Raw genomic sequence first — 26,452 nt, 5'->3', positions numbered from 1 at the left:
ATCTTTTATTAGCTTGATCTGTGGAATACCCACTAGATCTTTAGGGTATCTGTTTGTGGTAGAAAGCTCCAAACAGAATAGAACAGAGCAGAAGGTGAAGAACATAATCATGTATGTCAGTACTAAGTAGCCTACCACACAGTGTGCTGTATTTATACTGTAAAACACAAACTATCATACTACTTTGAACACAGTATTTTTTTTCTTTATAGAATATGACAGAAATTCATGAAAACCAAAGGAGAGTGTGGGGGTCAATTTGGTAAATCTGTGCATTCGATATCTTTTTAATCCTTACTGTCATTTGGCTGCAGTTTCACATCATTTAACACAAAAAAGTTAGACTTGAGCTAACTTGTAGGCGTATAATAAAACCGGGAAGGCTCGGAAAGGGTACTAAACTGTACCTTTTGTTGTCACTGTGGTGGTCATATTAAGTTTGCATTTTTCATGCTGCATGTGTGTCATTACCTGTGAAGGTGCCTGTACAATAGTGTACCTTTTTAAAAAAAGTTTTACTCTAAAAGTTCATTAAAGTTACAGCAGTGGCCCTTGAGGGCTGTTTATGCTCTTTAACGTTTACGTGTCTTTTTTTTTTTTTTTCTTCTCCAGATGATAAATACATACTAAAGGTAGAAAGGATGTACGGTTGAGGTAGACTAGAACAGGGGTTCCCAAACTTTTCCAGGGCAAGGACCCCCAAATGGCATTAAAATTTGACCGAGGCCCCCCTTTTGCAAGATGTCTTTAAAACACATTAAAAATACAGACTTCTGAATATATCCCCCTTTTTTACGTTGATGTTTTGTCTGTTTAGCAATTAGAAAGTTAGGTATAGCAAATGTGATTTTAATATGTATTGTTACAAATAACATGTCATAGTAATGCATATATATATGTATATATATATATATATATATATATATATATATATATATATATCATGTATTTATTTATTTTTCACTCCAAACTGTTGAGGCTACCCTGGGAACCAACTGGCGGCTCCCAAGGGGGCCGCGGCGAACCACTTTGAAGACCACTGGACTAGAAACGCTACAATTTACTCTTTCCAAGTATTTAGAAGGAGTCGTGGGTGATCTGGCAACCCGGCCTGCGTCTCTGCTCGTGTTTCCCCCAGATGTCGCTGTTGGAAGTTGAGCACTGTACTTGGGGCTCAGTGTCTCTCATAGCGCATGGTCACGGCTGTGGGTTTTTTTTTTTTTCTTTTTGCATTTTTTTCCCTGGTCCCAACCCTCCTCGGACACCCCCCTTCTCCCCCTCCTCCACTGTGTACCCGGCGCTGTTATAAAGTGCTCATGCGTTTCCCCCGCTCGCTCTCTTCCCCCCCGGCCACCAAACCGTGAGTGTCCAACTCACTGTTCTTGTCTCTTTAAAAAAAAAAAAAGAAAAAAAAATATAAAAAAAAATAAATAAAAAAATAACAAAACCGAAATAATAAAAAAAAAATCAGGACCTATTTTTTTTTAAGAAGAAAACATATAATTTATTTTAACACTATTTCCCCCCCCCAAAAAAAATCAGAACAGGCCTCAGTGTTATATTTTTATTTTATTTTAATTTTTCCGACGTTGTAGTCTCCTAACACAGTCCAGATTTATACGCCGCAGCTGTCAGTACCACCGGCGACTGAGAATTAAACGCGCGTCAAAGTTTTATTCCGGTTAGAAATAAAGAACGCGCACTTTGGATCGGCCAGACCCCGTCGTTACTCGGATAGCAGAACAGGGATCATGAACGCGGCGGGGAGCAGCTACCCGATGGCTTCTCTGTACGTGGGAGACCTGCACCCGGACATCACGGAGGCCATGCTGTATGAGAAGTTCAGCCCGGCCGGCCCGGTGCTCTCCATCCGCGTCTGCCGCGACATGATTACGCGCCGCTCTCTGGGCTACGCGTACGTCAACTTCCAGCAGCCAGCGGACGGTAAGCGCACGGGCAGAGCGGACACACCGGTGATCTGCGTCTCCTTTACCCCTTACAAATATCCCTGCATACACACTAGCGCATTCAGAAGTCATATAAACAAATAACAGCTAGTGCGTAACCGGAATGTCAGCGCATCGAGTGACCTTCCAGTGGCGCACTAGTTAGTACCATGGTGTGTACTGTACTGTGTAGTGTGTGTGCGCGTGTGTATCCTGTGTAACCTTCATGTGTGTGTGTGACCATATCGTAATACTGCTGTTGTGACTACATGTGAGCAGAACCACGTTTTTGGCTCGAGTAATCTTGCGCCATGGCTACCTCCAGCGTTGCCAGATTGACTCATCAAAATCCTTAACAGTTTCCATTCCTTTACAGTCTAATTTATAGGCTATTCAACTTAAAGTACACATAACAAGCCAAAAAATGACTCTTTAAACATTTTTGTGTCGTTCCATTTTGTGTTTAACAAATATCTCAAGAGTGTACCGAAGTGTCCAATCTGGAAATCAGCATTCACCACTGTTTACATTCCTGTATACGCTATAACTGACATATTTATAATAAAGTATATGTTTATGTATAGCAAGAAAAAAGAATATCTTTACAAATTACATTGTGTCTAACCTAATATCTCAATTCCATAAAAAAGTGTCCAATCTGGCAACCCACATCCACCACTAAGCTACTATTCCCTTATATTTATCCTAGAGAGTATATAACAAGACAAAAATACACTTTAAACATTTTTTCTTGTTTGCTCTTATAGCCTATTTTGTGTTAAACAAATACCTCAAGTGAGTATTGAAGTGTCCAATCTGGCAACCTGCAATCCACCCTTGTTTCAATTCATATATGTGCACTATAACTTATGTATATTTCTCCTAAACAATATATACAATGCGGGGTGAAAAAGACTGTATACGTTTTCTACACTGTACACGTTACATTCTGTGTGCAACAAATATATCAAACGTATGGAAATGTCCAATCTGGCAACCCTCCTCAGATGGCTGCACTCCAGGCCTGGACATTGCACTACACAGCACATGTGCGTTTAAGAGCTCCCCCAACCACCACTTGCTTAGTCATGTGTTATTTTTTATTTATTTATTTATAAACCATACACTTAGTTGATTAGAATGCTGTGCATTTTATAGGGAGTATGAATAAAACTAATATATGGACGGATAAGTGATTTATAGAAATGATTTCTACTCATTTATTTATGTAATACTATAAATATAATTATAAATGTTTAAAAAAAAAACCCTATAAATGATTGCATAAGTGACACACTAAATTATAGCTACATTGATTTATTCACAGTAAAATCCGCAGTGTTTAATTAACACCAGGATGAATTACATCCAGCTGGGTACAGATTAACTCGGTCTGAGAGCTTAGAGTTATATATTCAGTAATGGTTTTAATATATTTAATATAGTTTTATTAGAATTATTTAACTTAGATCTAGCTTATACGTATGAGTTTGTTACTTGCCAATGCTGGCTGCTATTGAACCTATTTGTTCTTAGCAATTTTATTTACATGATTTTGTGTAGCTGTCAGAAATTTAACACCAAAATATTGCCTAAAAGTAGAACTTTAATGATAAAATTAAGAAGTATATGTTTTGGACGTATTGTTGGTAGAAAAGTGGCCCGATATCATAAAATCACAGAAGATGATTATTATTTTGTGTTATATTATAAGGAATAAAATATTGTGTGTTTTAAATACTGAGCAACGGTTTGGTGTGATGATGCGGATTTACTTTAGATTATTTTCCTATAACAGCACATCGTAAGTGTTTTATTTATTCCTCTTATACCACTTTTTTTTTAATCCATTTGTAGTGACATTTAAAGCGGACATATTATGGATTTGAAACGTGCTTAATTTTGTTTTAAAGCTCTCATACGATAGATTTATGTGCATCCGAGGTCAAAAAACACTTTAACGTGCTCATCATTTAAACTGCAGCGTTACCTTTTTCCCTCAGTGTCACAAACGACTCGTTAAATGATTCATTCTAAAAGATTCATTCTAAACTCCTCCTTTCAGAGAGCATACTCTGCTCTGATTGGTCAGACGTCCCAGTCTGTTGTGACTGGTCTACCGCTGTCAGCGAGCAGCCGATGAAGACCAGAGGCGGGGCTTTTTGTTATAAACCTACCTAGGTTAATACAGGAAGTAAAGTCTGGAATCACTAACGAGTCGTTTCAGCTGTTCAGAATCGGTTCCTTCTTTTCCGAGGCAATAACGCCGTTTGTCGTGCGCTTCGATTTTTGAAACTTATACAGACTTTTTTACATTCGCAAACAGCTATGTATATAACACACTACATGAAAGGTCATATTTGAAAAACCATCATAGGTGCACTTTAATGTTGTGGAACATCCACTAAACAAGTTAACATCTTGTTCCAGAACATTCCGAGATATCAACGATTAAAAGTCCCCGTGAATGAGCTGTTACTATAGAAACCGATAACGTATCAGAACGAGCGCATTAATATAGACCTGCGATTTGCAGCTGCGCTACTCTCAGAGCTGCTGTCATAGACAATTAGTGGACACCCTCTGACCAATCACAATCCAGAACTCAACAGCGCCGTGGTGTAACTTGTTTAACAGAAGCTGCTCTCTGTGTAATAGTGATATCACAATATAGGATCACTTGCATTATAATTTAACAATTTCGGCTTCTAACCCTAAGATTCAGGCCGATGGGAAATTATGCATGTGCTGTTTGTCCTACATAGATAACGTGCTCTATTTCCTCCATATCACCTGAATCACCTGAACACACGGACACGTTATTGAGGAGTTTTCTTGAGGATCAGGGTTTTGTACACACTGTACACACTCGATGGCATTTGAGGTGTGGTACCTGAGGCACGTGTACAGAAACGGCTCAGGTTGAAGGCTGACACGTTGACCCACATTTGGCAACGTGATGTGACCCATTTGCGCTATTTAAAGTGCGATCAAGGGAGAACACTGTCGAGAAATTAGCATTCTGCTGCCTTTGTGTCAGCTCTCAAAGAGAAGGCGTTAAAAACGGGGTCTGTAATGATCTCAGGATCTGTTATCATTCCGCTGGAAGTCAGGGAAGCTGGGTCACGTCTCTCCGGCTATTCGACGTGTCTGAGATCAGAGGGGCGAATTTCAGACAGCCTTATACACATTACACATACATACATACATACAGATCTATGGCATTGCTGTGGCTATCTTTAAAAATGAACAGAAACTAGGTCTTAGAGATAAAGACAACGTTTGATGTCACGCCACACCAGTGTCAGACTCAGGTAGGGGGTGTGGCCTAAAGTTTGTAGATAGAAATGTACATTGGGAGTGATATGGAGGATAAGAATGGCATCGTAGCAAGTGAAACTATCTTGAATATAGTCAAATATATCTGGTATTTCCTGTTATAAGATTACAATGAACCAAATATATGGTTATTAAACCTATTTCTAGACATTTTACTGATTTGTACTCGGTTCAAGCTTGAACAAGTCTTGTTCAGATATTATTTTGCCAATTTTAAGCATGTATCTGTAAGAAAATGCTTGCTAGAGTACACTTGACATGTGTTTAAACATCTAAAAACAGGCTGAATAATATTATATTTGATTTATTATCATCTCATATAGGAAATATTAGATAAATGTGCCCATATTCAAGATATTTTGACTTTGCTAATGTATAATTTTTTGCCATTTATAAAACTGTTTATGTACAAATTCTGTTACAGAGCTGACTCTTAAAGGACATTTTTTTATTTAAACTTTAGGCTAGCTTAACAAACCTCCCTTATCCGATTGTTAGCTACGTTATCCTTCTAGATTCAGTGCAAATATGTCTACATTTAAGGCTAGGGGGGATTTTTCTGAGAGTTATTTCGATTGCTCTTAAGCATTAACATCTTGTAAGAGTGTGTCATTCGTAGTAAAAATGATGACTCACTCAGAGACACAGACTGAGCTGGGGCTAAGCAGGAGCGAATAATACTATTAATCAGGAGTGATGCACACATGAATCACCAAAGAGTCAATCAAACTATGAATAATACACGCTTCCAAGAAGATACGTAAGGAATAAAACACAACCTGGTGGAGTGACTGCCCACAAGTTGATTCTTTTCCAAAAACAACACGTCCTGAAGTGTTTTATTCTTCTTATACCACAGCAATTTTTCTAATATTAGAGCGTTTTATTTATTAAAGAACAGCACATTGTAGTGTTTATCTACTTATAGTAACGTTTAATGTCGTGGATGGTTCCCGAGACAAGTTAATTCCGCTTGTGACTTATGTTATAGCAGCTATAAACAGTCATTTCCTCACCAGCCTCTTGTTTTGTTTTCTCTCTCCCATGTTTCCCATGTTGAAAAACAGAAAGTTACAACTTTACCTCTCGACTGTTACAAAGCACTGACACTGGAGACTCCTTCCGTCAATGTTAAATAAGTACGTCCTCACAGAAAAGGTCATCATATCAAAGCTTACCCACGTTGTTCTTTGTTATAGAACACATTTTTTTTAAAATTCGTTGCTTATTAGCTTTATGTGGAGCTGTACAAGTCCCTGTGAATTAGCTGTTACCGTAGAAACGATAACGCATTAATATAAACCAATCGGGAAACTAGGACAATTTTCCTGCATTAAAACTGTAATGTAAATCCTTCATAGCTGGATCATTGTGTAAACTCCGGTAGTAAAGCAACTGGTTTATTCCAGTTATAGTGAGGTCACATGACACAGAGTGTCCGATTCATTCTTAACATAATGGCATGTTGCTGTGTTACGGTGCTGTGTGGTGCTGTAACGCCAACTGGCCGTTTCTGCTCGAGGCCCTTCACCCCCCACACGTCCTATTCAGAGCGTAAGGGGTGAAAAGATCAGCATTTAACTGTTAAACTCACAAACGCACCGAGATGTTGAGACGCACAGGAAGTGTTGGTGCGTGGACACTTCACGTGGTGCAAATCTCACTGTCCACTCCCTAATCCCTAATCATCAACATGTGGGTTTCAAATAAATATATTATTAATATTAGTTAATTATTGTTGATTAATTTTCTATAACAGCAGCTCTGACAATTGTGCAGCTGCAAATCACAGGTTTATATTAATGTGCTCGTTCTAATACGTTACGCTCCACATAAACGGATTAGAAAACATGTATAACCGTTGATATGGTTTTCCGTATGCTCAGGCATTTTTAATTTTCCTATTTTTGTGTGTGTGATTATATTGGCATTGCGAAACCACCAGTTATTTTAATTTTACTTTTATTTTACTTGGTTTAACTATGACGGCCATCTTTGCGTCATGGCACATAACAAATTTTGGTCATACAGCTGTTTACGGAAACCTCAATATCTCGGCTCCTAGCTCCTTGGAACAAAACCTCTCTCGAAGTACATGGACATATATAAACATTTTGCACATTCTTGTTCTTTAGAGTTCTTTAGAACCAAATGTAATGCTCAAGATTGCTCACAGTTCCACTTTTAGGTTCAATTTCTAATGGGAAGGGTTCGAGTCTCAGTCTGAATTTTTTTTTAGGGGGTACCTGGGTAAGTATACTATGCATGCAGAAAATTTCAGCTTTGAGGCTTATGGGGTGAGAAAGTGCCATTTTGTAAAAAAATCTTTCAATATCAGCTTAAATATCTCTGGTGGGGGACCAGATACGAAACTAAAATTTTCACAGAAGCAAGTCCTATATAGTTGCATTCTGCTCTAAAAATCGTGATATTGAGATTCCACTGGTTACAGAGCTAAGGCTAGTAGAAATCTGGGGAAAAGCCTACTTTATTTATGCATTTTGAGAAACAAATGTGAACAGATGTAATATACGGAGACATTTATTTAACATTTATGGAAGGAGTCTCCAGTGTCAGCGCTTTGCAACAGAAGTAAAGCTTCAACCTTTAAGTTTTTCGACATCTTCAGGACAGAGGATTTTCCAGTTTCTCGGTAACATGTCCAGCTACATTTACGTTAATTGTTGTTAAAAGAGAGAATAATAAGAGACTGGTGAGGGAACGAGTGTTTATAGCTGCTATAAGATAGGTGAGAGTGGTAACTAATTTGTTTTTATGAACCATAAACATCTCTAAAAAGTATAACATGTCATTAAGATATATGAGCATTGGCAAATTGCTGTGGTATGAGAGAAATAAAATACTTCATAACGTCTGGGTGGTAACAGACACTCTGCTTCTTCACACTACCCTGTTGTTGATTCGTTTCTTATAACAGCATGATGTATTGCAGTATTTTTGTCCATACAGTTATGCTGTGTGGAAAACAACAGATATATCCATAGTTTTGGAACACGGTAAATGATATATAGTGTTTTTTTAACCTTGGTGGTTCCAAAGCGCTTTACACGGTGTCTCATTCACACACTCACACACCAATGGTAGCAGAGCTGCCATGCAAGGTGCTAGCTTGCCATCAGGAGCAACTCGGGGTTCAGCGTCTTGCCCAAGGACACTTCGGCATGTGGAGTCACGTGGGCCGGGAATCAAACCGCCGACCCTACGATTAGTGGACAACCCGCTCTACCCCCTGAACCCCAGCTGCCCAACATGCCACAGATAGAACTACACTACATGGGTGCTGCTTGTAATTTGCATAAACGTTAAAGTGTTAAGGTAGAGCTGCTCGCAATCCCACAATCCCACAATCCCTTTGCATATTATTTCATGACTACCCATGAAAAATTAACTGGCATGAAATTTCGAACAGCAAAACCTTTTCATTTATTTATTTATTTATTTTTTTGCTGTATGAGAAATACTACACTCATTGGCTTGAATAAATGTTCAATACCCCCCCCCCCACCCCCCACCAATTTTTTTTTTCCCCCCACATACTATATTGTACAAACCTGGAATCGAGATGGATTTAATTGGGATTATATGTCATGAAATTACACTAAATAACCCATAATAATAAAGTGTGGGGGAAAATTATTTACAAATAAAAAAATTATTTATTTATTTAAATAAAGTTGTGATTGCATAAGTATTCACCCCGTTGCTTTGAAACCCCTGAGTTAGTTCTGCTGCCATCGTTGGTCGCATAACTAGATGAATGGAGTCGACCTTTGTGCAATTAAAGTGCCACATGATCCCAGTATAAATACAACCCAGAGTTTGTTAGAGAACATACGTACCTAAACAAAACAAACAACATCATGAAGAACAAGGAGCTATCAAAAGAGGTCTGGGAGAAAGTTCTGGAAAAGTTTTGGATATAAAATCCCGTCTCCAGTTCACTCACGGTGTTCTTCATTTCTTTAAACTGTCATGCTGCCTTACTTTTCATTCATTTGACAAACGATGTAACTCACTTTAGAAGTATCTTTTGTTTGTAATATTATTCCTGCTATTTAATCCTGCTATTATGTTATGGGTCAATTTGACTGAAAATGTCTGAAATGCTGGTTAATCTCTCTTTTTCTCTTTGAATTTTTTTTTGACTTTCCTCATTTAGGGTCATGAACCTACATGCAAATATTTCTTCTTATGTCTTGTCTCGGACGAGCCGTAATAAAGGTTTACTGTTTTAAGCGGTTCTTTGCTGTTTTTGTGTGCATTTAATCAGTGGAAGTCATTTTGACCCATAACATAATGGATGCAACTTTTTCCCCAACATAATAGGAGGGTTAATGCTAGAATCAGGCATACGCTGTATAGTGGTGTCTTACCATAATATTTCCGTAATTTCCGGAGTAGACTACCTACTGTAAATACCGTAACATATGGACATATTAAAACTAAACTAAAACTAAATCCTAAAAAAATTATATGATAAGTTAAGTTCTTAAGTTTTTAAATTAAGTTCTGTCTAGGTCATAGTATGTGCTATAGGGGGAAAAGAACAACAACTGTAGATGTTAATAGAGCTTTGAGCTTTACTTCATCTTAAACGTTTGAGTTAAATCGCAGGTCTTAGTGCCGGTGAGAAAAAGTGCAGAGCCCTGTTTTTCCTCAGAGTGAAGCAAGTTGTCTTCGGCATGCACCAGCTGCGTATAGAAGCAGTTGTCACGCACATTTTTTTCGTTCGAGGCGTCTGAGCTCCATCAATGGGCAGGGAGCTTGCGGCTCGCTCTGGCTGCCAGAGCACAGCTTTAGCTCGGCTAAATATAGACTGAACTAGTGCACGATTCCAACAAACGAGACGCAGCCCACTGGACAGGATCACTTTCGGCCTACGGGACTTTTATTACATTAACAAACGAAGCTGATTAATGTTGACGTGTGCTTATGATGTAATCAAGGAAGCTGGATGTTTTCTCAGATATTCCAGAGATTTTATTTGATCCAGAAGCTGCAAGGCCTTATTAAATATGAAGATGGACGCATATATTATTTGTTAGTTTTGCACCAAACTAGTGTCACGGATTGGGATTGCCTGATTTCATGAATAGACTAAATCGGGAACTATTTAGTCCTGTAATCAAACTTTTATTTTTATTTTTATTCTTCTTCAGTCTCGTTTTTTTTTTTACGTTTCTTTGCTGCATTTTGCTCTTAAACTGAGTAACAGGGTTGAAAGTAACAGTATTTTTTTGTTTGTTTGTTTAGCATAGAAGTAGTAAATGCACAAAATGTGTTCGACTAACATCCATTCTAATGGCATGACAACGTTAATGACTTTCTAATAATGTACTTAATTATTTTTTCAGTTAATAATTTAATTTCAATCTATAATTCTGGTAACACGCGTATACATTCAAAGTGACCTCTTCGCTTTAATATTACAAGAAAATAATAATAAGAAGAAGAAATATAGAATGAGAAAACAATTTTCTTCTTCCCATGATCTTCAGGATGATGAAATCTAATATGATGCAACTTCCTGTTGAACACGTGACTAGTCCAAATATTTCATGTCCGTGAACATGTTCAGGTAACAAGGCCGAGTGGATGAACGAAAATGTACGTTTTTAATCACCTGTAATGCACGACTTGTGGAAAAGGATGTTTCAAGCATGGGATTCATACATCAATGTAAAAAGAATTTGATTTGTGACTGATTTATTGAGTATGTTTTAAGGTTATATGACCTTATAGTGAGCTGGGATGGGCTGAGATTTTGTAGGTTTTATTGATGATGTAAGTTATTTATCTGAAACATGAGGATTGAATTGTAAAAACTGGAACCGGTGAATATTTGTCTCCTAAAAGTTCAAATCTGTTTGTAAATTTGGATTTCTGAAATGTGAGCTACTACTGACAGTTCAGGTCTGGTAGCCACTGACGTGAATCACCTCAACCAGTGATTTTGAAGCACAGGCGACTCTTGCGTTTTAGCGGACGAGTTGGCTGTGTTATCTGTAACATGCAGCTGGAGCTCATGTGTTTATCAATCCTGCACTTTCTGTCATGGTTTAATCGAGAGTGTTCATTAATGTAGAGTGATTAGTCATTAGATTATTAGTTATCAGGTTATTAGTCCGTTCGTTACTAACAGACAAGCACAAAGAAGTTAGTTTTTCCAGCAATTCTTCTAGACATGGATTACATGTATGTTTGGGATTGGTTTTAATTAACCAATCGTAGCTCATGTTACTGGTTTTGCAAAATAGTTGAAGGGGCTTTAGATGAGAGTCAGTGAGGTCAGAGATAGGAATGTTCCAGACCTGTGTCTCTTTCTGTCTGTCTCTCGCCATTTCTCTCTCTCGCTCTCTATTGAGCAATCTCTCTCGCTCTCTCTCTCTCTCACTCTCTGTCTCGCTTTCTTTTGGTGTCTGTATTTCTCATTGTGCGTCTGTTTCCATCTCACTGTATCTCACTGTCTCTCACGCTGTCTGTCTGTCTGTCTCTGTCTCTCTTTTTTCTGGGTCTCTCTCTTTCTGTACCTCTCTCTCTCTGAGTCTCACTCTGTTTGTCTGTCTCTCTCACTCTTTCTCTCCGACAGTCTGTTAGAATAGAGCTGGGAATGTTCCAGACCTGTATTTCTCGCTGTGTGTCTGTCGCTGTCTCTCTGTCTCCTTCAGTCATTGTCTTACTCTCTGTATCTCTCTCTGTCTGTCTCTCTCTGTCCCTCTCTGTTTCTCTTTCTGGATCTCTCTCTATCTCTCTCTCTCTCTCTCTCTCTCTCTCTCTGACCCTCCATGTTAAACACAATCACTGTGCAAACTGCTGATGGTAGCAGAGTCAAGGCTGTTTCGAGTTGTTAACTAGACGCACACGTGTGTGTGCGCGTGTGTGTGCGTGTGTGTGTGTGTGTGGTATTGGAGTGATGGGAACAAAAGGAGGCTAATGTGCATGCCAACCGACAAGAGACATCTCTTGGTTGGTAAACTAAATAAACTGTGTGTGTGTGTGTGTGTGTATGTGTGTGTGGTAATAACTTTGCCACTGTGTGAAGAGGTCATCATCCTTAAAAACAGCCCTGAGTGTAGGTGTGTGTGGTAAGAGCTCGCACTAAAAAGCAGACTCATCAAAAATGATTTTTAAATATTTATTCTTAAGTAATACATTATTTAAAACTGAGATATGAGGCGCATATGAGAGAGAGAAAACCCTCGATTGAAGCTGAAATCTATCTGAACCTCCTGTTCGGTTGAATTTGAATTTGACCAATGAATCACACATTTCATTTAAACAGTAACGAATGCAGCCCCTGTTTAATTATCATCGTTTAATGCCGAATAAGCCCTATTCAGACAGGATTAGTTTCACAGGATTTTAATCCTGTATAAATCCGCCATGCCAGTCATTTTTAACGGACTGTGCGATCCTATTTCAGGAACGATCGCGCCGTTATTATACCTTTTAAAAAAAATGAGCAGTATAATAATCTTACGTGATACATGTCTAATCGAAATGGACATTATAGCAATGATTCTGTTATATCTTGAAGAAAAAAAAAGCATAAACCCAGTCCAGGAAGTGCTCACTCTTTCCTCTCGTCTCCTGAAACTAAATGAAACTAAATCGAGTATAAAACAGACTAGTAAACTACAGATGATGTTATAGGTACATTATGGAGCTCCTAGCACAGGTAAAGCCTACAAACATGCTATAGTCATGTGACCTACTTGTGATCAAGTGCTTTAAGGAAAACAATCAAATGTTATGGAAAGTGTTTTATTTCTTTTATACCGCAGCAGTTTATCAGATCTAACAACACGCTTCAAACTCACAGAGATTTCATTAACAACCATTTTTCCCCCCTAATTATAGTTCTCATACATCATTCATCACTAATATGAAGAGACCAGTAATTATCCAAGGAACCCTTAAAGAACCCTTTTTTCCCCCCTAAGAGATCCCAAAGTGTCAGGACAGTTTAGCTACATGTTTAACAGGTTCTAGGTGTGAAGAAAAAAATAATGACCAAAAATAATTTGGAGTTTGTAGCACACACTTACCTTGTTACTCCATACACTCTTTACAAGCGTTCTTCAAGGGTTCTTTGGATAATTAAAGAGTTTTTAGCTTAAACAAATTCTGCTTTGATAATTGTTTGCTGTGTTTTTGTTTGCCCCTAGCATATGCTGCGACTTGTACATTTCTTGCACATTTGTACTTAACCAAATTAAATATACCTGTTTATTAAGGGTTGTTTTCTTTTTTGGTTCTACTTCGGAAGTTACTGAATGTTATGGATTGAGAGATACGCTACAAAAAAATCATTTTAAAAGTTAAGAAATCTTAATGGTACTTCGGTCGTCCCTCTGATGGAATCCTTAAAGGTTCTGTGTAGAGTGTGTGTGCTTTGTTTTTTTTTGTTGTTGTTGTTTTTTAAATCAGAAATGGTTTCAGGTAAAACCCTTTAAGAATGAATAAATAAAAGAACCCTTCATTATCCAGTGAACTCTTGTAGAACCCTAAGACTTTAGCATTTACATTTACATTTATATTTATTTATTTAGCAGAGGCTTTTATCCAAAGCGACTTACAAATGAGGGTTAGGGTTAGGGAAATACAAGCACAGCGGTATATCAAGCGGAGAACAATACAAGTAGTGCTACCATGTAAGATTTATAATTGAGTTCTAGAGAAGCAAAGTGCACAGAGTAGAGGTGTAAGAGCTAGAGTAAGTTTTTTAAATATATTTTTTTTATAAATAATGTGGGGTTGGCATTTTAGGGGTTAGTTAGGTGTTCACAGAAGAGGTGGGTCTTTAGCTGTTTTTTGAAGATGGTGAGAGGTTCTGTGGTCCGGATTGAAGTCAGAAGTTCATTCCACCACTGAAGGACAGTTAGTGTGAAGGTTCTGGAAAGGGTCCTTGAGCCACGCTGAGTAGGTACTACTAAGTGTCGGTCGTTAACCGATTGCAGATTGGGAACGTAAGCCTTAAGGAGAGAGTTGAGGTAGAGGATGCTGTTCCAGATAAAGTCTTGTACGTGAGCATCAAGGCCTTGAATTTGATGCGGGCGTCTACAGGAAGCCAGTGGAGGGAGATGAAAAGGGGTGTGACATGGGTTCTCTTGGGCTGGTTGAAGACGAGGCGTGCTGCTGCATTCTGAATCATTTGAAGGGGTTTGATGGAGCTGGCCGGGAGGCCCGAGAGGAAAGTAGTGAGTTGCAGTAGTCTAGTGTTGATATGACAAGAGCCTGGACTAGAATCTGTGTAGCCTGTTCGGTGAGAGAGGGTCTGATTTTCTTGATGTTGTACAGAATGAACCTACAGGACCGTGCAGTTGTTGAAATGTGGTCTGTGAAGGTCAAGCTGTCATCAAAAGTCACCCCAAGGTTCTTGGCCATCCTGGTTGGCTTGAGTGTGGTTGAGCCAAGCTATACAGTGAGGTTGTGTTTGATTGAGGGACAAGCTGGGATGACGAGAAGCTCAGATTTTGCCACGTTGAGCTTAAGGTGGTGTTCCCTCATCCAGTCCGAGATGTCAGACAGGCAAGCAGAGATACATGCAGAGACAGATGGGTCAATAGGCTGGAAGAACAAATAGAGCTGGGTGTCATCAGCATAGCAATCATATGAGAAGCCATGAGACTCAATCACCTGCCCCAGAGATGTAGTATAAATAGAAAAGAGCAGTGGACCCAGAACTGACCCCTGAGGAACCCCAGTTGTGAGTTGCCGAGTTTCAGAAATACCTCCCCTCCACAATTCCTTGATGGATCTGCCTGCCAGATATGATTCCACGGAGCCAGAGCCGTTCCGGTGATGCCTAGCCCGGAGAGAGTTGATAGGAGGATCTGATGGTTCATAGTGTTGAAGGCAGCAGAGAGGTCGAATAGGATGAGGACAGATCCTACTGCAGCATATATCAAGACCATCTCGCTAAATTTTAAACACAGGACAGTTCTAAGTATTGTGAAATTTATTACAAATAACTTACCCAGTTAACCTTTTTTTGTAATCTAGTAACACTTGATTATCCAATGAACCCTTAAAGAACCCTTGAAGAACCCTGTATTAACTGGGTGTGGATACAAAATCCAAATAAGACCTGTACATGGGATAATACATAGGACCTGTCATGTGTTTACCATTTAGTTAAACAGTCTTGGTACTTGGTACAAACGGGTTCTTCAAGGGTTTGTAGCCTCCTAAACGGGTTCTAATTTGTTGTACGATTCTGCATAAAACCTTTAAGGGTAAGGTGCATGGTGGCTCAGTGGCACGTTCGCCTCACACGGTTGGGGGTTCGATTCCCACCACTGCCCTGTGTGTATGGAGTTTGCATGTTCTCCCCGTGCTGCGGGGGTTTCCTCCGGGTACTCCGGTTTCCTTCCCAGTCCAAAGACTGCTATGGTCCAAATTGTCCATAGTGTATGAATGGGTGTGTGAATGTGGATGGATTGGCACCCTGTCCAGGGTGTACCCCGCCTTATGCCCCATGGTCCCTGGGATAGGCTCCAGGTTCCAAGCAACCCTGAAGGATAAGCAGTATAGAAAATGGATGGATTTTATTGACTTTATTGTACATTTGCTAACTTGTTCTGTTTTATAAATATTTAAAAAATATGCAGTTCAAAATCCATGTCTTGTTGCTCACGTGAAGAAATTTCACAAATTCATACCAGCGTGTTTGTGTTTTAGCCGAGAGAGCTCTGGACACGATGAACTTTGACGTGGTGAAGGGCAAACCCATCAGGATCATGTGGTCACAGCGAGACCCTTCGCTCCGCAAGTCAGGCGTGGGAAATGTCTTCATCAAAAATCTGGACAAGTCCATTGACAACAAGGCCCTGTACGACACCTTCTCAGCCTTCGGAAACATCCTGTCCTGCAAGGTAGAACCACGGCATCATTTAGCATCACATCCTCTTCTTACAAGACCAAAAGTCAACAGACTGTGTATTGTTTAATAAAAAAGCAGCTGCATCAATATTTCCTAATCGCTAACCGTCATACAGCTGACTGAGTTTTTCTCCTGCAGGTGGTGTGTGATGAGAACGGATCCAAAGGCTACGCATTCGTGCACTTTGAGACGCAGGACGCTGCCGACCGCGCAATCGAGAAGATGAACGGCATGCTGCTGAACGACCGCAAGGTGTGAGTGTCCATGCTGGGGGTTTGAGGGATGCGGTGGCGAGGCGGGATTTAATGCACAGTATTATTTACTCACATGGTTTAGTGTCCTGTAGAAAAGTGTTCTGATCACCTTATACTGGATTTTGAGAAACATGTTTGGGAATTGTATCATTTAGCCATAGAGTTATACATACAAATATAGTCTACTGACCACCAAGAGCTGTTTTTATTTAATCAGTTATCAAAAATAATTCATTAAAATTATTCATTAATATTAAATGATTTAGCTTGATACCAACATGATACTTGATTAGTTTGATGGATTCTTATTTTAAAAAATAAATGTGAAAAAGTAGTAATCTAATAACTTAGGAAATAAAAATAGCTCTTGGTAGTGGCTTCTCTGCCTGTCTATGCTAATAAAGGAGGCGTGGCTTATGTGCCTGTCTATGCTAATAAAGGAGGCATGGCCTCAAAGCCAGTGTTTCACCATAAAGGAGGCATGGCCTGTATCCCAGTCTTTGATCAGAATGGAGGCATGGCCTATAAGCCAGTCTTTGACCATAAAGGAGGCGTGGCCTGTAAGCCAGTCCTTCACTATAAATGAGGTGTGGCCTATAAGCCAGTCTTTGACCATAAAGGAGGCGTGGCCTGTAAGCCAGTCTTTCACCATAAAGGAGGCGTGGCCTGTAAACCAGTATTTCACCATAAAGGAGGTGTGGCCTGTAAGCCAGTCTTTCACCATAAAGGAGGTGTGGCCTGTAAAGCAGTATTTCACCATAAAGGAGGCATGGCCTGTAAGCCAGTCTTTGACCATAAAGGAGGTGTGGCCTGTAAAGCAGTCTTTCACCACAATGGAGGTGTGGCTGAAAGCCAGTCTTTCACCATAATGGAGGTATGGCCTGTAAAGCAGTATTTCACCATAAAGGAGGCGTGGCCTGTAAGCTAGTCTTTGACCATAATGGAGGTGTGGCTGAAAGCCAGTCTTTCACTGTAATGGAGGCGTGGCCTGTAAGCCAGTCTTTCACTATAAGGGAGATGTGGCCTGTAAGCCAGTCTTTCACCATCACCATAAAGGAGGCGTGGCCTGTAAGCCAGTATTTCACCATAGTAAACCACTCTTTCACCATAAAGGAGGCGGGGCCTGTAAGCCAATCTTTCACCAGTTAGACACTACAATTATCAGAGCAGCTTTTCAACACTTTCAGCCTTTTTTTTTTTTTAAATCAGACAGCATACAATCAGACAGCTGCTCTCAGACAGTCCTGGGATCTGAACTCGCAACCTTATTGGTCATGAGTAATTGTTAAAGATTGTGTAACGAGCGTGTGGTCCAGAACGCTTTAAAGCGTTCTGTGATGGAGACTAAAAGTCTGAGATATCCATATAGATTTAATTTCATTTTAATAAATAAACAGCAAAAAAAATCATTGTAAATATTACATTCCTAAATAACAGTACTTCACTGTGTAATATTGTGTATTAGTCCTTACAGACACACATTTCACATGTGAAGGCGCATTTCACCATGTTATCCCTGAAATTGCACAAGTGAAATTGACAGTTTGTTCTCGTCTTGTTTCGGTGGAAGGATTTTTCACACGGCTTTTTTTTCTGCTTTCACTCGAGTCACGTGTCAATTTTTTTCCACAGGTTCGTGGGGAGATTTAAATCCAGGAAGGAGAGAGAGGCCGAGCTCGGAGCCAAAGCCAAGGAGTTCACCAACGTCTACATCAAGAACTTCGGCGAGGACATGGACGATGACAGGCTGAAAGACATCTTTGATAAATATGGTAATAAGTGTATTTCAGTATGATGAATGTAGAGCTGAGTTTATAAGAAAGGCATTTATTTCCACTATGACTTTTTTTTTTGATTGTCTGCTTATTTATGTGTTTATTTATGAAGTATATTTTTAATTATTTTATCTAACACTGACTTTTTTGATAAAGCACATTTCTTTGTGATTGTTTTACTTATTCTTATTCAAAAATAATGAACATTTTTAATGCTTTTCTTTTTAATTAAGGTGGTAATTATTGTATTACAATTCCTGTTTTTAATGTAATATATAAAAAAGAGTGCATTTTATTTATTTAATTTTCTAACACGGATTCTATGAGAAAGCATCTCTTGAGAATATATCTTAAACATAACAAACATAAGTTTTGTTAAAAAAATTTGAATACTGCTTTATAGTAGTTTTTTTCTATAAGTATTATCCTAAAATGCAGATTTTGTAAGATAATATATTGATTTATTTAACACTGATTATACAGATTTTATGAGAGCTTTATATCTTTTTTTCCTTTTTTTTAACACAGATTGTTTTATTTACACTTATTGTAATGGCCTCTGATTATTTCAGTTAATTACTATGCGAAATATTATTAAAATTATATTATGGAATGTAATTACATTTTATATGATATAATATCATATTATTCTAAAATATCCCTGTTTTTAATGCTTATTTTTACACTATTTAAATATTAATTATATAACAAAGTTATACTTATAAAAGTGTAAGAGAATTACATTTCAAACATTGTACGTGAATTGTTAACATTTCTATATGTACAGTAGAAAAGATTTTTATTTGTTTATTTATTATTTATTTACCTCTTGTGTCTCTTTTCTCACCTGCAGGTAAAACTCTGAGTGTGAAAGTGATGACTGATCCCGTGGGGAAATCACGAGGATTCGGCTTCGTCAGCTACGAGAAACACGAAGACGCCAACAAGGTGCGGTACAAACTCCATCTGCCCGCCGTGAGGATGAGCAGAGACTGCTGTCTCATATTTACACGAGATTAAAATGTCGTTTTTGTCCTGGGACACTGAGTGTTATCGCACACATATAGATAAAGATACGTTTCCTGGATAGTTGTAACAGATGCTGACTCCTTGTGAGAGTGTCTTTGGGTGAAAGAGTGTATGGACAGATGACACAGCTAAAAAGAATTCACTGTCTTGTGATGGATATGTACAGTATACAGCTGAAATAATGCAGAACGTGTTGGAGAGATGAATGCATTTACGGTTACGGAATCTGTTTATGGCATATGAGGTTGTAACGCTTTTTATACTCCATTTAAAGCAAATCCTCATCCTTGTAGTACAGATAGGTCAGGATCTAAGACTACCATCAGCCTAAAACCCGTTAAAGAGGTGTTAGTATAGCAACAGAAAAATGTCAAGGGTTTTAAATTTGTTTATTTGTTTGTTTATTTATGTATTTATTACATGAACAGAAGAATGAATGGAATTTTCCCCCCTCTGTTATTACATTTGGAAACCTTGTGTTAGGGAGTTTTTGATGGATGGACAGATGGATGAATGAAAGATTGTATAGCAAATGAATAGTTGGTAAAAAAGGATAGAAGGAAGGATGGATATATGGCTAGAGGTTGGATGAATAAAAAATGGATAGATGAAAGGCTGGATGGATGGATGGATGGATAAAAGAATGCATAGCAAATGGATGGTTGGATGATAGAACGGATGGATTGATTAAAGTATGCATAGCATAGAAAAAGCATAGAGAAAGATGGATGGATGGATGGATGGAAGGAAGAAAAAGTGTAGTGTGAGATGGCTGGATAAAACACTATATGGCTACCTAGATGGATAGATGTATGAATGAAAAGATGGATGGATGGATGCATAGATGTATGTATGTATGTATGTATGTATGAATGAAAGGGCGGATGGGTAGATTGATGGACGGGTGGATTGATGAATGGATTTATAACTAGGGGGATGAATAGGATGCATAGCTAGATGTATGAATGAAAGAATAGATGGATGGATGGATGGATGGATAAAAGGATGGATGGAAGAAAAATCATAGAGAAAGATAGATGGATGGATGATGGAAAAAATGTAAGGTAGGATGGATGGATAAAACTGCATAAGGCTAGATGTATGGATGGATGAAATTATGCATAGCTAGATGGATGGATGCGTGAATGAAAAGATGGATGGAGGGAAGAAAAAGTATATAGAAAGATGGATGGATGGATGGATGGATGGATGGATGGAACAATACATAGCTAGAGACATATGCATAGCTGAATGGATGGATGATAAAGAAGTATATAGAAAGATGAATGGAAGTTGAAGTGTATAGAAAGCTGGATGGATGGATGAGAAAAGGGATGGATAAAGGAATGTATGAATGAAAGAATGTATGTAGGGATGGATTGAACAATGTATGGCTAGAGAGATGGATGAAAGAATGCATAGCTGAATGGATGGATGAATGAAAGATGGATGGATGGATGGATGGAAGGATGGATGGAAAAGAAGCATATAGAAAGATGAATGGAAGTTGAAGTGTATAGAAAGCTGGATGGATGATAAAAGGATGGATAAAAGAATGTGCGAATGAAAGAATGGATGGATGGATGGATAGATGGATGTAATAAGAGCAGTGTTTTTTTTTTCCCCACTCCCAGGCCGTGGAGGATATGAATGGCACGGAGCTGAACGGTAAGACCGTGTTCGTGGGACGCGCTCAGAAGAAGATGGAGAGACAAGCCGAGCTGAAGAGGAAGTTCGAGCAGCTCAAGCAGGAGAGGATCAGCAGATACCAGGTAGCTCAGAATGCTAACAAAGCTAACAAGTCGTGGAATCTCATGACCACCAGTTAGCATCATGCAAACCCGATGCTAATTTATCGATACTTTACATAACAGCGATGTGTCTTTACAGGGTGTGAACTTGTACATCAAAAATCTGGACGACACCATCGACGACGAGAAACTGCGCAAGGAATTCTCTCCGTTCGGCTCCATCACCAGCGCCAAGGTCAGTGCTAGCAAAACTATTAACTTCCTGTTTACCTGTTTACTTTCAGTTTTTCAGAAACAAATGCAAGATTCAGAGTATTAGACAATTATACCATTGTAACATGTAGAATGAGAATAATTACAAGTATAAGAATTATTGGAATTTTTGAAATAATAAGCTAATACAATAATTAAATTGTTACGTTAATTAGATAATTATTTAAGTATAACAATTTGATAATGAGATTTATTGGATTTAAAATGAGACTTAAATAATAAGTAAAATAATGACAATTACTAAGTAAAATAATGACAATTACTAGCATTAGAATTATATCATTAGTTGCATTTATTAGAATTAAAATGAGAATTATATCATTAAAATGATTAAAATAATAATAACCAGAATAATATGATACTAATTAGATAATTAGAAAAATAGTGATTCACAGTATTTTTATTTATTTATTATTTATTCTTTGTTTCAGGCTTTTTCTTACATTATTCCGGCCCAGAAATTAGCCCCGCCTCCAGTCAGAACCAATCCGCTGTGATGCTTCTTTAGATGGTTACATATTAGTCTCTCTTGCACTAGGTGATGCTGGAGGAGGGACGCTCTAAAGGCTTTGGCTTCGTGTGCTTCTCCTCTCCCGAGGAGGCCACCAAGGCCGTGACGGAGATGAACGGACGCATCGTGGGCTCCAAGCCTCTGTACGTGGCGCTGGCGCAGCGCAAAGAGGAGCGTAAAGCTCACCTCACCAACCAGTACATGCAGCGCATCGCCGGTATGAGAGCCATGCCAGCTAACGCCATCATCAACCAGTTCCAGCCCACCAGCGGATACTTCATGCCCGCTGTGCCGCAGGTGAGCGTAAACAACAGTTTCACAGTCAGAAGGTCAGAAGGTGCTGATTAATTTTCTATAACACCAGCTTTCGATTTGAGAGTTTGTGTTTATGTACCCCACAATCCCACAGGCCCAGAACAGAACCACGTACTACGCCCCCAGCCAGCTCACCCAGATGAGGCCGAACCCACGCTGGCAACAGCAGGGAGTCAGAGGTCAGGGAGGCTTCCAGGCCGTGCCCAATTCGCTGCGCCAACCTGGCCCCCGTGCCAACATTCGCCATATCTCACCCAGCGCCAACATCCAGGGACCCCGCGGCATGCCAACAGGTGCCCAGAGAGGGGGTGAGCGAACCCCACGGACTCATAATGCTAACATGGGTGACTGTCCATGAAGGTCTGCTTACAAAATGGTAAATCAGGACAATTTAGGATTTAACACTGTTTCTTCCGCTCTGTTCCACAGCTGGCAGCGGTCAGGCCATGGGTGCTCGCCCTGGACTCGGCGTAACCGCACCACGCGCCATGCCACCTTACAAATACGCCACCGCCGTGCGCAACACCCAGCCTCAAGTAGTCCAACCCATCACCTTACAACAGGTACATTTCTCCAGAACAGTATGATAAACTAAAGGTATAATAACCCTATGTTATACCATAGCCATGTTGAACTCTAGATTCTGATTGGTCAGAAGGTGTTGATTAATAAACTCTGACAGTAGTGCAGCAGCAAATCACAGGTTTATATTAATACACTCGTTCGAATACATTAGTGTTCACACACTAACAGCGACTTGTATTGACGTCCCTCTGGGACCGCTGTAGAGCAGAGTGAACCAAATAGTGTGAACCAAACGTGTGTTTTTGGGTTGCAGGCGACATTTCTCAGTAAATGTGAGCTGCGAAATGATCCGTGAGATGCAAACTGAGCCAAAAGACAGAGCTGTACCGCTGCAGAAACTCCAACAGCCAAAAAGAGACAAAAGAAAGGCCACATCTGATACACAAAATATTTTAAACTAGTTATTTATACAATTATCCAGTAATTTATTCAGCTCTGGGGCTGTGTTCTTTGTGCCTGGGTTTCTATGTCCACTTGGGAAAGCTTTGTTGACCTTTTTCCATCACCATATTTCTGATCAATGAATGAAAGACTGTCACTCGTACATTTTCAAACCTACACCTGTCGAACAATGTTTTTTTTTTTGTTTTTTTTTGGCGTTTTGATTGGTTTAACTATGTGCAGTGAGGAAAAACAACCCATACCATATAGCAAACAAACCAATAGCGTCAAATTTCTCTGTGATTCAGAATGTGCAACCAGACTAACAGGTGTGAAAGCAGCCATAAACCCTGTGTCAACACTTAATGCTTTTTATTCTCTTGCTGGTCACTAGAGCAATAGAAGGGATATATTCAGTAATTGTACACCTCTAAGCCGACTTATAGAGTAGGTGGACCTGATGAAAAGGTAGATGGACTTAATAAAATAGGAACTGGCAGTTGTGTATAAAAGTGTATATCTGTGTTTGTGTTTTCAGGCCCAGCCGGCGGTGCATGTACAGGGTCAGGAGCCTCTGACGGCCTCCATGCTGGCTGCAGCTCCTCCACAGGAACAGAAGCAGATGCTGGGTGAGTGGTACAGATGGTTTAGTGCCTACACACACTCTCTCTCTCTCTCTCTCTCTCTCTCACACACACACACATCAAAGTTAAAGTTTTGGACACACAAGGCCGTTCTATAAACCTGTCTACTCTTCACAAACAGTTTGCTCGTATCTCTTTCATCCCGTTCTTTCTCCATCTCCTTCTCTACCTCTTTTCTTCTGTTTCCGTCCCCTTTTCTCTCTTCTTTTTTTTACCTCTGTCCAAAACCTCCCACTTTAATCTCTTTTCCTCCTTCTGTTCCTTGCCTTCTATTATTATTATTATTATTATTATTATTATTATTAATCGCAATCATTCTCACACCTTTTTTGCCCCTCATTTTTCCTCATTATTCCTTTGTCTTTCTCTCACCTTTCCTTTTTCCTGTCCCTTTCCCTCCACTGTATCTCTACCTACACCTTCACATCTTGTACGCTCTTCCTCATTCTCCATCTTACTTCCCTATTCGCTAACACAATTTCCTCTCTCTCTCTGTCTCTCTCTCTGTCTCTCTCTCTGTCTCTCTCAGGTGAGCGTCTGTTCCCGCTGATCCAGGCCATGCACCCGACCCTGGCGGGAAAGATCACAGGGATGCTGCTGGAGATCGATAACTCTGAGCTGCTGCACATGCTCGAGTCCCACGAGTCTCTGCGCTCCAAGGTCAGAATCTCCTACACGTTCACACACAATCCAGTCCAGAATGAAAAGAGCATGGGCTCACCAAACATTGCTCTAATCTCTACTGTTGACAAGACCCTGAGCTCTGAGCTTAGCAGTTTCCTGGTAACATGACAAGACCTACTGGTGGTTGGAACGACTGTTTATAGCTGCTATAACGTAAGTGATGACGGGAACGAACTAGTTTTGCGGACATTCCACAACATGTAACGATAAATGGATAAAAACTACGTGACATTCTTTAATAATCGTTGGCAAATTGCTGTGCTGTGGTATAAGACGAACAAAACATTTCCGCATGTGCTGTTGTAGAAAAATAATCGACTTTAAGGTAGCAACAGTAGCTCCACATCATCATGCGTCTTTGTCATTGATTATTTTCCTTTAACATACTTTTATTCCTTATTTAATCCGAGTACTGTATCAACCTGACAACAATGAAGTCATTAAAAGATTGTTGCACCAGAGATTGTTGCACCGCTCAGGAGCCTCCAGTTTGGTTCGATTTTGCTAATCCGTCATCGTGTGTGTTTGCAGGTGGAGGAGGCCGTTGCTGTGCTTCAGGCTCACCAGGCGAAGAAAGACGCGACACAGAAAGCTGGAGTAGCTGCTGCTACTGCTACGTCTTGACGTGGAAACCTTGCGGTCCAAACGGTATACTGCGTCGTTACCACACGTGACACTGGGTACCTTTTATATTTTTGTCTGAATTATTCATTTAGTAAACACTTCTAACAGCTTAATTTCTTTCTTTTTTTTTTTTTCCATTTTCTCTTTTTTTTTCTCCAGGCCACAGCGAAGGCTCGAGAAGTGAAGGCTACACTGGCTGGTGCTTCCTTTCACAACCGGATACATACACATATATGTGTGTATATAAAAATAAAATATTTTAAAAAAAAAAAGAAAAAAAGAGCAAAAGTGAAAGTCAAAAACATACCTGAATCTTTTATTGCAGGGCTTATATTTTATAACTCTGTAATCATTTTTAAATCAACACCCATAGCGTATTTAAAGTGTATTTAAACATGAGCAAGTGTGGCCAGGACAAACAGACCCCTTTTTTTCTGTGAGGCCATCCAGCTTGGAGTTTTTCTCTTCAGTTGACAGGCGTGTGTGTGTGTGCGTGAGTGTGTGTGTGTGGGTGTGTGTGTGTGTGTGGGTGTGTGTGTGTGTGTGTGTGTGTGGGTTTTTGCTGGTTTCTCGAACTCTGAGTGGTGTGGCCTTCTAAATAAAGGGATGACTATTTCAAATGTGTTTATGTTCATCTTTTCAGATCATCAAAGCATTACTTTACTCAAGATAAAACATGCTCACGGACCACCTTATAAGGAACACGTACGGTGACCTGCTTATTCATGCAGTCATATGGCATAAATCATGCAGATAGAGATACCGCTTTAGTTAATGTTCATATCAAACAACAGAATGAGGAAAAAAGTGTGATTTCAGTTAGTTTAACCGTGGCATGGTTGTTGGTGCCAGATGGGCTGATTTAAGTGTTTCAGAAACTGATTTTCTTCAGAAAGTTTCATGAACAACAGTCTAGAGTTTACACAGAATGGTGCAAAAAATAAAAAACAGCCAATCTTTGGGTGAAAACGCTTTGTTGGTTGTTGATGAGAGAGGTCAGTGGACATTGTCCAGACTAGTTTGGGCACACGTGAAGGCTGTGGTAACGCAAATAATCACTCTTTACAACCGTGCTGAGCAGAAAAGCATCTCGGAATGCGCAATAATTCAAACTTTTACATGGATAGACTTCAACAGCAGAAGATCGGGTTGGGTTTAGGAACAGGAATCTGGGAACGGATGATTGAAGACTGGGAAGACCTCTGGAAAGTGCGTGTAGCTTGAATACAACTTGTGTAATATGTTGTGACTTTTTTTTTTTAGTCCTGGTGGAGATGCAGACTATTGCTTTCAGAACTAGCTTCAACGGCTAAGCAGCAAGACGTCCAAAGAGTCCAGTGTAGAAATTGTGAAAGCTTGCGCTAGTTTCTGAGTGTCATATAAGGTCTTACATGCTGCCATTAACAATATTTAAAAACCATCATTCAGGGGAAAA

The 26,452-nt window shown here is 39.5% G+C and overlaps 1 protein-coding gene across 2 annotated transcripts; it reads left to right on the top strand.

Annotated features, from left to right (window-relative positions):
• The first annotated feature begins 1,327 nt into the window (after positions 1-1,327).
• On the top strand, positions 1,328-25,637 carry pabpc4 (poly(A) binding protein, cytoplasmic 4 (inducible form)). Of its 2 annotated transcripts, none has more exons than XM_053633136.1 (14): positions 1,328-1,944; positions 15,990-16,183; positions 16,330-16,445; positions 18,078-18,217; positions 19,074-19,168; positions 20,884-21,021; positions 21,140-21,235; positions 21,812-22,081; positions 22,194-22,392; positions 22,529-22,662; positions 23,604-23,694; positions 24,239-24,369; positions 24,925-25,041; positions 25,177-25,637. In XM_053633136.1, exons 1-13 carry the CDS (start codon positions 1,752-1,754, stop codon positions 25,015-25,017), a joined length of 1,890 nt encoding a protein of 629 aa, XP_053489111.1. In that variant the 5' UTR covers positions 1,328-1,751; the 3' UTR covers positions 25,018-25,041; positions 25,177-25,637. The 2 variants fall into 2 exon arrangements, with proteins under 2 accessions (XP_053489111.1, XP_053489110.1); XM_053633135.1 differs by having other exon boundaries at positions 22,194-22,407.
• Positions 25,638-26,452: the final 815 nt, after the last annotated feature.

This window comes from Ictalurus furcatus, chromosome 9 (genome assembly GCF_023375685.1).
Source record: "Ictalurus furcatus strain D&B chromosome 9, Billie_1.0, whole genome shotgun sequence".
NCBI lineage: Eukaryota > Metazoa > Chordata > Actinopteri > Siluriformes > Ictaluridae > Ictalurus > Ictalurus furcatus.
The sequence above is the reverse complement of the archived record's forward strand: the minus strand, read 5'-3'. Positions and strand labels throughout refer to the sequence as shown.

Coding starts and splice junctions, on each gene's coding strand:
- pabpc4 (XM_053633135.1), top strand. CDS start 1,752: ATGAACGCGGCGGGGAGCAGCTACCCGATGGCTTCTCTGTACGTGGGA. Junction 1,945..15,989: donor CTTCCAGCAGCCAGCGGACG/GTAAGCGCACGG, acceptor TTTGTGTTTTAG/CCGAGAGAGCTCTGGACACG. Junction 23,695..24,238: donor GGAACAGAAGCAGATGCTGG/GTGAGTGGTACA, acceptor TGTCTCTCTCAG/GTGAGCGTCTGTTCCCGCTG.